This window comes from Melanotaenia boesemani, chromosome 16 (genome assembly GCF_017639745.1).
Source record: "Melanotaenia boesemani isolate fMelBoe1 chromosome 16, fMelBoe1.pri, whole genome shotgun sequence".
NCBI lineage: Eukaryota > Metazoa > Chordata > Actinopteri > Atheriniformes > Melanotaeniidae > Melanotaenia > Melanotaenia boesemani.
The window spans coordinates 9,715,489-9,726,664 of NC_055697.1; the positions used below are offsets into that span (position 1 = coordinate 9,715,489).

Here is an 11,176-nt window from a genome sequence, read left to right on the forward strand (position 1 = left end):
TTGTTCTGTACATTTATTAGATGGTAATTAATTGTGCAGAAGTTCTGACAGCAAAGCATACATTCACTGCAAAAGTCATTTAAACGACACCTACCAGACACTCTAAAGGCCTTAACATCTTTTTAAATTAGTTTTTGAGCTTTTGCCCTAATGTTCAAACCTCTAGACAGCAAGTATGCTAAACATCAGTCCTCAAACATTTTTATCCGTTTTGTTTTGCATTGTTACTAGAAAGGAAGAACATTGATCACAGTTGCAATACTGAGCAAAAGTGTGGATCCACCCCTTTCATGTTACCAGGAAAACATGCAAGCATAAAGCAAAACACTTAAGTCATGTTTTGTATTTTGGTTTTTTTGTAATTTTTTTAAGTATTGTTCCAGGCTTCTTAAATGAGATTTCAAAGCTCTTCTCTGGATCTCGGCTGCATTTTGTTCCGTTCACTGTGATGATCCCACACTACTTCAGTAACACTGAGGTGCAGGCTCTGGGGAGGATTCATCACTCATCATAAGACCTGCTGCTGCTGATTTTTGGTCCAGTTCTTATGTCATTTGGCAAACTACTCCCAGTTTTCTTTGGCTTTTTGAAAGCCACTCTTCCTTGAGAACCATCTAAGATGAGGATACACTTCACACCATGCTAAGATATACTTTTATCTTGCTTAATTCTTATATGTTTTCAGTTAATAGAAAAAGTGCTACTTTATGTTGGTGAAACTGATCATTTTGGCAACATTTAGTGGCTTTTAAAACAAAAATAATAATTAAAAATATTCTTCTAAAAGTGGGCACAAGTACCGGACTGAAAATGATCGAAAAAGAAGCTAATTCCAAAGAAAAAGCTTGAAAGATCTTTATAAGACTACAGAAAAGTTGCTTATGCAAGACTTTTGCACAGCACCGACTGAAGTTTAATATCTGTTTTTGTAATAATTTCCTAGATTCAGTCGTCTGGCATCTGTGAATGAATTTTTGCAAACGAGGACCTGCCTGCACTGCCATGTTTGCACTATTCCAGCGTGTGATTTTGGTAAATAACTACTTCACTAAACATTACAAACTAAGCTGATAGATTTTGAGCAGCTGCGAAAGAAATATTCATAAACAATAAAGCAAAATAACTTGAGTTGACTTTAGGTGGCATTTGCATTGCGTAATTTTGGATAATATTGCATAATTTTAATAATTTAGCTTTTGATTCTACTTTTCTACTTTTTAATATTACAATTCTAATAGTACATAGATTTACATTAGGATCTCAAAGCGGTAGCCTAGATGTCTATATGTTAGATTCACCATAGTGCAGCCAGGCACCTAGTAAGCAAAAAACATCTATACAACATTTACATATTTCCATGAGAAGAGTGTGACGTTGAATTCTACTGTGTTATCCTGTTGATGGTTTATCATTATTGTTGTCAAGTCGGATGATTTTAATAATGAAAGGTTGTGTGATGAATAGTTGTCAGTGTGTCGGCTTATTTCAAGAAAATTCACAACTGTTTCTAAAAGGCTGATTACATATGCAAGTCGAGTGTGGAGTTGGTGCCAGCCCCTGGTTTTCTGGATGACACCTCAGCCTTCATTGCTCGGTCATCATGAACGAGGACACGGCCATCCGAAGCAGATTAAGTACTCTGGAAAGAGGCAATTGAAAATTAATCATTATGTATTTATATTAACAAAAGTGCAAAAGTCTCCAGGATTTTCCTCATTCGCTATGCAACAACACACTACACCTTTCAGAGACTTTTAGCATTAATATGTCTAAAATTAAGCCTCTACATTGATGAGAATTTGATGCACACAACATAAAACCTGTTGCTATACCTACATCATTATGGATGACGGAGGGTTGATCTGCTGTTTCCTTCCCTTTAGCTTTCTCACGTAATCCTAGTTTGTCCATAATCAGCTCAATCCTGGCAGTGATGCCTGCGACAGAGCTTTCAATATGGAGAACCTGTTGGGACAGTCTTTCATGGAGAGAGTAAAGTCAAGTCTTAGTATACTCCATTAAGATTAAATAACATTTTCTACATTTGTTAGGTGTAATATAAATATTTTGCCTACCTTAGAAACTCTTCCTGATCCACATAGTTTTGACTGGAGTGCTCATCTGAAGTGACAGGAGGCCTCTCTGGTAATTCTTTCCCATAATTCTTACCAAGATTGTTGAGTTCAGCATTAAGAGCATCCTGATAGAAGCAGAAATGATGCAGTCAAAAACAGCTCGAGCTCTCTTAAGAACAATTCTAAAGAAGATTATGAGATTTACAAGACATTATTCCATTCATCTTTTTGAGTTGGAGGACTGACCCTCTTTTCCTCCAGCTCCATCTTCATCCTCTCTTGTTCATCTTTGTCAAGAATTTTGTTCCCATCACGGTCAAACTCTGAGAAGGCTGCAGATATTTCATGGTCAGCGTGTCCCATCCTGCAAAACCATCAGAGCAGTGCAGGTTATTATTTAAGTTACATGTCAAATGCACTTCCTCTTGTAATCACATTTCTTACTCCTTAAGAGTTTCTTTGAAGTCCTTGAATTCAATTTCTCCAGATCCAGATTGCAGAGCCCTCTGAACATCTGATATTTTCTCTCTTTTAAGTTTCAACCTCGTGAATGTCTTCATGTAGCTCTGTGCAGCAAGAAGTAAAAACATTTTATTTCTAAGTCTTGTGAAATATCCATGAACGCATCTACTTTTGCATGAATTTGATTGGCCTTTACCTGTTTGATGATGTCAGTAAGTTGGAGTTCATCTTTTTGGGACGAGAGTTCCTCCTTAACCTCTGAATATGTGTCATTTATGATAGCCAGAAACATATTCTGAGGGGGGAAAGTGTATATATATATATATATATATATATATATATATGTATGCATGTATTTATATCTTTTTGCCTTCTTGTTACTGAATGACTTACCAGGAGAACAAAGAAAACAAAGAACACATAGCTGACAAAGTAGATTGGTCCAAGAACTCTGTTAGCGCTGTCAATGGCATCATAATCAAAGTCTCCAAGGATGATTCTGAACTGTGTGGAGCTGCAGGAAAAACATAAATAACAAAGGTTAGCATATACCTGACCCAGGGAAACACTTCCTATTGGCAGTTTTCACTAACACTTACATGCACTTCATGAAGGTGCTGAAAGATTGAACCTCCGTTCCAAACAGTAAATATCCAAGCTGAGCATAAGCGAAGAAGACAATGAAGAACATGATGGCAAATCCCAAGATGTCTTTGGCACATCGACCGAGTGTGTTGGACAGCTGCGACATGGTCTTATTAAAACTGATGTACTTAAAAATCTGCAAAGGGAAGAAGAAGGTGAGCATTGCTTGGTTCAGCATCAGTCCAACAAGATCTCTGGTCAAGTGTCAGGAGTGAAAGATGTCAGTACTTCACCTTGATCCAGGCGAAGAACAAGTTCACTGCATTCATGTTGTTATACTGCATTTGCCAAAATGCCAGAAATTCAAAGTCAGCATAGATGTCTGGCTGTTCCAACAGTTTACCGAGCAAGTTGCTTACTTTGATGGTTCGGAAAATATTGAAGACGATGGCAACAATGGCGAGCTGAAAGGAAGAATAATGTTGCCTCCTTAAAACTGACAAAAATCTTAGAAAACAGCAGCTTTGTATTAAGTAGATTTTCTTACCAATATGACCACAATATCCAGTATGTTCCAGATGCTTTTTAAATAGGCAAACTTATGTATCCGCAGCTCAAGTATCTCCTCCACAATATAGTAGAGGATGAACACACAGAAGACCAACTCACAGCCAAGGACAAAGTAGTCCCAGTGGGTGACGTAGCGAATCAGTTTAACTGTTCTGATCTGGTAGGAAGGGATTGCACCACCAGTTGCTGGGAATTCAACCACCAACCTGAAATGTGCAGGTCAAATTCTGGTTATTTGCCGAGTGAATATCAATATCCTAAAGGCAAAGGCGCTGCTGTGAGTGATGCTCCTCACCTGATCACGCAGAACATGTTGATGTTTGCGTTGTAGGTTGAAAAGTCAATGAAGACTGCTCTGGTTCCTCGGTCCAGCCAAAGGTTGTCCATCAGCTCCGTTAGGATGTCAGTGCTCTCCTCTTTGGCAAGACTCAGGTCTTGATAGTATCCAGCTCCACTGTAGGTGGTCAGCAAGCCCCAGTAAGAGGATCCTTGGATCGCTTTCTCTGTGTGGTAGGTCCAGCTGCAAAAGAAGAAGAGATTAAAGTGAGAAGGACACAAGATTTTCCTGCTGCAACTCCTGCATATCCTGTAATAGCTAAGGATCTTCTTTGTTTTTCTTTTTAAAAGTAAGCAGCTTACGCAGTGCCATTAATGAGGCCAAAGCTAAGGTCATCCTCTTTCTTCTCATTGTAAACATCAAAACATTCTGTGATCTCTTCTTTGAAGTCTGTGGGGACCTTGCAGGAGTTGTTCTTCATCTTGATCTGCCTCATCCTGGGAACACCCAGCAGCATGTTCTCATAGTAGATGAAAGACTTGTTTCCACTGTCAAGGGGCTGGTTATTGTACCATTTTGTCCAGTAGAGGCCATCCAGTAGTGGACCCTGGGCATACTGCTCTTACACAGAGAGAATGGATGTAGTTGGATTTGCACTTTTTTTTGTGGATACAAAACAAAAACATTAAAAAACAAAAATTTAGGAAAACTCACAGTCCAGAAGTCGGCCATGGAGCCAATGGACTGAAACGTAACCCCATTTGCACTGGCTGAATTCACAAACAGGTCCGTCATGGCATTGGTGTAATAGTAGGTGCTTGAGCTGGTCATGCCGTATGTCACTGAAAGCACATAAACGTCACACATCACATTGTTAACACCTGGTCAATGGCTCCTATCTGGCTTTGCTCAGTTGCAACTTTAGCTGTTGCTCCATTCAGAAGTCCAAGATAAGACAAACCTCACAGGCAGACACGCAAGGCCGCATTGAATCAAACAGCTTTGTTTGTGTTTCTGTTGCAGTCAAATGGAGGGAGGGGGAATTGTGATTTGTTTGAAGAGACAGCGAGCTGGTCTGACGCAAACAGTCTCATCGAACAATGTAAATCTAACCCTAACAAAGCAACAAAAGATGTGGCCAAATGCTCTTATCGCTAAAAGCCAGAAGAGCAGCACTCATGTCCCTTTCAGTCCTAATGCTCAGCTGGACAATGGCTTGTAGGCAGAGATGAGAGGAGCATCTGTGTAGACATTAAAGCAAAGGGGAAAGTTCCAGAGGTGAATCAATAATCCAGACTCGTCTCATCTAACAGAACTCCAAATGTTGTAAAAGGTTGTTTCAGCTTTCGTCAAGTAGTATTAGATAAAAATATGGAGTTTACTTAATTGAAAAAACAAACTTCAGTATGTTTAGTGTTGATGAAAGGGGTGAATTATGTTCATTCTCTGTGTGAAATTAAAAGGTAATGGAAGACAACACTGAAGTCATTTCTGTGCTTCCTTGTATTTAGGTTACTGAAGTGCAGATGTGCTCATTTAATAGCAGTTTAATTTAAAGTAATGTTAAAACATTTAATGAAATGTTAAAAACTGAAAATTCTTCAGGAATTTTATGTCAGCTTCATGTTTCTAATAAGCTGGGACACAAGGCAACAAAAGACAAAGATAAATAAATAAACATAAATAAATGAATGAATAAAAGATAAATCAAGCCTTAGAACTAATTAGTTTAATTAGCCACAGGTCCAAAATATCATTAGATTGAAATTTCAGAAAAGGGTTAAAAATTCTGTGAAAAACTGTGTAGGCAAATAGTTCCACAATTTACAATTATATCCTTACAAAATCTAAATATAATTTGTGATCATTAAAATATTTAAATAAATAATTAAATATTATGATAAAATGGAAAACATTTTACTTGTTAGTTTGAAAATTTTCTTTAGGGATTTCATCATGTAAAGATGACGAGAATTTGAAGAAGAAATCTCTGTATGCTGGGAAGAAGGCTGAAAATGGGTCCTCAAGTTCAGAAACACTTCAGAAAACTTTTGTCAGTGAACGCAGCTTCTTAAATCATCCAGAAATACAAGTTAAAAACCGTTTATGAACAAAACGGGAAATCAGCTCTACAGTTGTGCAGGTGCCTTCAGTCTATATCTGCCACCCTCTGAAAACACATTTGGAACATTAGGGAACATAATATACTTTAATGAAGGCCCTATACTACTGAAATGTTCAGCAAAAATAAAAAATATTTGACATTTCTAAACCACAGAGTGTAATTAAAAGAAGAGATTAACAACACAATACTAAAAGCACAACTGTTGCTGCACCTAAAGTGTATTCTAAATAATCAGATAGTTCTCTCTCTCTCTCTCTCTCTCTCTCTCTTTCTTTCTCTCTCTCTCTCTCTCTCTCTCTCTCTCTATATATATATATATATATATATATATATATTTTTTTTTTTTTACAATTTTTGGATGAATGAATCAGTGTGCCATGCCCAGGGTATTTAACATAGTTTTGTCTAAGAACTAAATGTATGTATTAATAAAAATTCTTATCTTGAAATGTCTGGTAGAATAAATAAACACTTACAGAGGCAAATGTCCACCAGGAACACTATGTAGACCAGTAACTCCCTCATAGTGGTTCGGATAAACTTCTCTCTGTTGTTCGAGGTGTTTTCGGTCATTGCCGTGCCCCAAAACCCTACAGAAAACATCAGCGGAAGTCACAATGACTTAGTTATGGAACAGATGTATTTTTTTGTTATTTTTATTACACTTTTTATGCAGAATGAAGCATTTTCTCTGAATTAAAAGAAAGTACAAGCCTAAATTCTTACGCTTACAAGAAAGTGCACAGATATTTTAGACAGATGTTGAAAAATATAAATGAATTTACAAAAAAGTACAAAAGTGCATAGTACAAAATAATCCCTTGATTAGTAATGGTTGTATGCTTCAGACTTTTGTAGCTGGTTGTAGAGTCAATGTTCATAACAGAAATGCACTTATATGGTGGAGGTGTTCCTACCTTTAAAAAAAGAACAGCAGCCTCGTCTTTTCCTCATCACCTTTTGGTCTGGGGATGATGGTTCCTCTGGGAACCGGTCCGGGGCATCTAGTTTGTATATGCTATCCATGGAGTCCTGGAAAAGAGGCTGGGGGCTGTAGATAGCGCTGACAACCTGGGGTAAGGGTGGAGGAGATTCACAGTAGCCGTGGTTCACCCAAGCCCCGTTACCCATGCTGTCCAGCTCACTATCCACCTGCCCGGTGAGGTGGCTCTCGGCCCGGTTGTTCAAGAACTTCATGCTGCTGGATGTAAGTGTCTCTATGTATGAACTGCTGAGGTTGAGATCAGAGAGGAAAGTGAATCTGAGCAGAACCAACAGCTTTTGAGTACCTGCTTTAGAGATGTTTATAAAGCGGGGATGACCTAAGCTTTGTTGAGGGAGGAGTTGCTGGTCCATTGTTGCATGTGATGCTATAGTTTATAACAACACATCACTTACATACCTGTCTCTTGTTGTCCATTACTGGGCAACAAGCTGCTTATAGCACATTTACCATTCACAGACTGTGCATCTGATCAAATAATAAGCAATCTGTATGGCAATATCCTCTTTTACTCCTATAATTCTCTTTCAAACAGGCAGCAAGACACACAATTTCCTCCAATAAGTTTCTTTTTAATCAGTTTTATGGCTTGATAATTTGTTGAAAAACACTCCAGTTTGTTCGACTCTCTCAGTTACTTCCATGCTGAGCATTATGTTGTCACTAATGATCAACAACTCATCCGATAACATGACCCTATTGAGGAAATCAATTAATTGCAGGTCGATTATATTCCCTGTCGCCAACTGTTCACTTGTGTCTGAATTAATGAGGAGCGTAATTGGAGTGTCACTGACTGTCTCTGCCTCATTACCATTACGCACTTTTGACATTGTCATCTATTCTTTTCTGGCATGCCAACTGTCGGAGTGTTTATTGGGTATGCAAGCAGTTAATGTGGTTTATGAACCATTATGACCATCTGTATTAGTGTCCATTAGTCACGGCTCTTATGTAACACAAACATCTTTAAGTGTTTTGGGCTGATATCAGTGATTTGTATAGGAGAAAAAGACAGAATAGTCCTCTTTTTTCTGTGATTTGCTGTATTTTACCTACATATTTATCTTAATACCAACTTATGCAATAGTTTTAATGTTCAGTTAAATAAATTAAATTAAACACAGAGGGAAAAAATATCAAAACACACCTAATTCCAAACACTTCCTGTCAGATTAACTGCAGGCAAATAAAAACATGGATCTTGGTTTGGACGTTATAAAGTATTGCTGAAGATGTCCTCTATACCGCAGACTGAGTTTGGGTGTTCATGCTTCATCGGCTCTGAACAGAGCGATTACATACAACCATCAGAACACAATGGAGTTTAATTTCTGCTCCTGGGCTGAAGCCATGCTGGGATCTGGCACACAGGCTTCCTTAATCTGCTGCGGCTTGTGCCACCTTTCAAACTTACTCAAATCTGTAGCCGTCGCTTTACTGTGGCCATTTAAACATGTAGCCAGGGGGCTCGAACAGTTGGCAGTCATATGGCATCCTGGTTTGCCTTGGCTTGTGTTGGACTGTAAAACTTTAACAGTCCAAGATGTATTTGCATGGAGAAACTTATACAATAAACCACTCAACTGATAGGATTTAGTCCAAAATAACCTGTTTTAAATGAAGGAATATTTTTGTCCCATCAATGACGTAAAAGCGTCTTATCTCAAAGCACAGGAACTCTGGATAAAAGGATGATTTATTCTTCAGGGACAGGGCGAGGCCGTGCTAAGAACCTGACTCACACAAAGCAAATGATGCTCTGAGTTAGCCGTTTTCCCTAATATTTCTGTTATATCCACAAAATAGCAGAACCTTTTATAAGTATGTGATTTTTTTCTACTTATTTAATGCTGTTTAACTTACTTTAATGCTCTAAAATATGTGGAAATTATTGTATTTTAGTCAGCACATCTGTAGATTTAGATGGGGAAAAAAGCACAAGAAGACAATAAATCACACAAATATAGGTTTCATACAAAATAAATTTATTTCTGATGGAAAACTATAATTAAACAAAATAGAAGTCTGAGAAAATAACATCTATTTTCTTAAAACTCTAAAATCATGCACTTACATTTTGACAAAATAGTTGCATCTCGACTTTAACTAAGCAGCTAAGAACAATGTTTTTCTCAGAATCCATTGGGCATTGCACATTTTTTGGGCCATATCAAAATAACTGATAAAAGTACATCATTGCCTGTATCTTCAGCACAATCTAAAGGTCATTGTAATGACACTACACGTCTTTCACGCTATATTCTGAACAAAAATTTGCTCAACATTGATAGGTTTTTCTAGCAAAAGCAAATCAGACTGGATCAAAAATCTCTCTGATTGTCATACAAAGACTAAATAAATACAAAATAAAAATAAAGCAATACAAATGTATTTACTGTCTCCAAGATTGGAGTAAAAAAAATTCACATTGTCACCCACATCTAACAACATGACTGATTTTCTACCAAACAGCAGCAGTTTATGCGTGGACCTGATAGCCGTCGTACTGGTAGGAGAACGATGAGTGGACTTGCTCCTCTCCTGGAGGATGCTCATACCTCATGAGGCAGGAGTAGTTTTCAGGCTGCACTACGTCAAACTGCAGGTCCAACCACTGCCTGTGAGGAGCAGTGTGCCTCCTGGCGTCTGTCAGGATCCGGTTGAGGGCCATGATGTAGCTGAGTGCCATCTGTAGGGTCTCATATTTGGAGAGTTTTTTGTCTTGTCCCCACTGGGGCACCACTTTACGTAAGCAATCAAAAGCTGTGTTCAGGCCCTGCATCCTTTTTCTCTCTCTGGCGTTGGCAGCCATTCGTCTCCTTGTGGCAGTCTCGTACTTCTCTGGGCTCTTGGAGTCTGGCTCTGAGGACTCAGATCCAGAGTCAGTGCAGCTAGGTCGACGAGACTTCATGTTTATTATGGCCTGAGGGATCAAACCAGTCTGTGATCTCAGATCAGACACGGTCAAGGCAACAGATGTGTCTGAGAAGTTCCCAGTACCAGCTTCAAAGTGTCCAGATGTTATCCAAGCTGAGTTTGTCCTGTGTCCTGTACTTGTAACTCCAGAATGAAGACAGCCTGAAGAGTCCAAGGTGTCTGTGATCCCAGAGACAGTGAGGGAGCAGCTTTTATAAGACAGAGAAGATGAACAGGTGGTAGCAGGTGGAGCCCCCACCCCCCTTACTCTTTCTTCAATATTACCCTTAGAAAAACACACTCATGCACTCATAAACACCCACACCCACTCTCAGCACACATACACACACACGCACACAGACAAAACCTTAATGAAATTCCAATTATCTCAAGCTGGGCTATATGGCCGTGGCTTCACTCAGAGCCATGTGTCCAAACAGCAAAGATCTACCATCTGGTAGCTCAACTCATCACTGCTGGTGTGGCTAACAAACATTTAAAGTCTAAAACTGCAGTTATGTAAAATCTAGTAATTAAATATTCAGGATCAAACACATAAATAAGCTTCAAACCCATTATATATATATATATATATATATATACATATATATATGAATCCTGCCATCTGAATGTTTTTTCCATATTGATTTAAAACTCAATTGAAGCTCAGACAGTGTTAAATTGAGCTATTGTGTCTCAGAAATTAAGCGGTAGATATCTGCAACAGAGAAATGTATTAGGTTTTATTAAGTTCCTTAATCCATCGAGAAAGTCCTCTTTCACCTGTCATGAAGTCTCCCTTCATGTCATAATAGTCATAATCTGAGATTAGCCTCAGGCAGCAGAAGTGTAAGTGAGGCCTGTAACCTGAGGGATTTTACCAGCACATCCGGGGATTATGTCTTTCAGGCAATATGGACCAAGATGGTGTGAAGATTACTGTACCATCTAAAGCTTTGGACAGCAGAATTATCTAATTAGATATCTTCTTCAAATTTGTTTGCCAGTGCTGAATTCAGGATGACTCACACTTGACGGGATGCATTAACGTGGCTCATGTACTCGGGACCATGTTGTTAAATAAATAATTTATTTGTTAAGTCACCCAAGATATAATTTGTCTGTCTGTCCTTCCCATCCGTCATCATAAATTCTGTAAT

General features: G+C 38.4%; 2 protein-coding genes across 2 annotated transcripts; both read right to left on the minus strand.

Moving 5' to 3' along the window:
• Positions 1 to 59: 59 nt before the first annotated feature.
• On the minus strand, positions 60 to 7,291 carry pkd2l1 (polycystic kidney disease 2-like 1). Its single transcript, XM_042010504.1, is given in 15 exon segments — positions 60 to 1,639; positions 1,867 to 1,978; positions 2,076 to 2,200; positions 2,322 to 2,439; positions 2,520 to 2,641; positions 2,734 to 2,832; positions 2,931 to 3,051; positions 3,137 to 3,318; positions 3,416 to 3,586; positions 3,670 to 3,898; positions 3,988 to 4,212; positions 4,332 to 4,585; positions 4,684 to 4,811; positions 6,571 to 6,684; positions 7,012 to 7,291. Coding segments are annotated over 15 exon segments (2,400 nt in total). The 3' UTR covers positions 60 to 1,519.
• Positions 7,292 to 9,579: 2,288 nt separating this feature from the next.
• Positions 9,580 to 10,011, minus strand: atoh7 (atonal bHLH transcription factor 7). The gene has a single exon (XM_042010503.1). The coding sequence runs from the start codon at positions 10,009 to 10,011 to the stop codon at positions 9,580 to 9,582; it is 432 nt and encodes a 143-aa protein (XP_041866437.1).
• Positions 10,012 to 11,176: the final 1,165 nt, after the last annotated feature.

Excerpts from the sequence above, each read along its gene's own strand:
- atoh7 (XM_042010503.1), bottom strand. The coding sequence starts at position 10,011 with ATGAAGTCTCGTCGACCTAGCTGCACTGACTCTGGATCTGAGTCCTCA.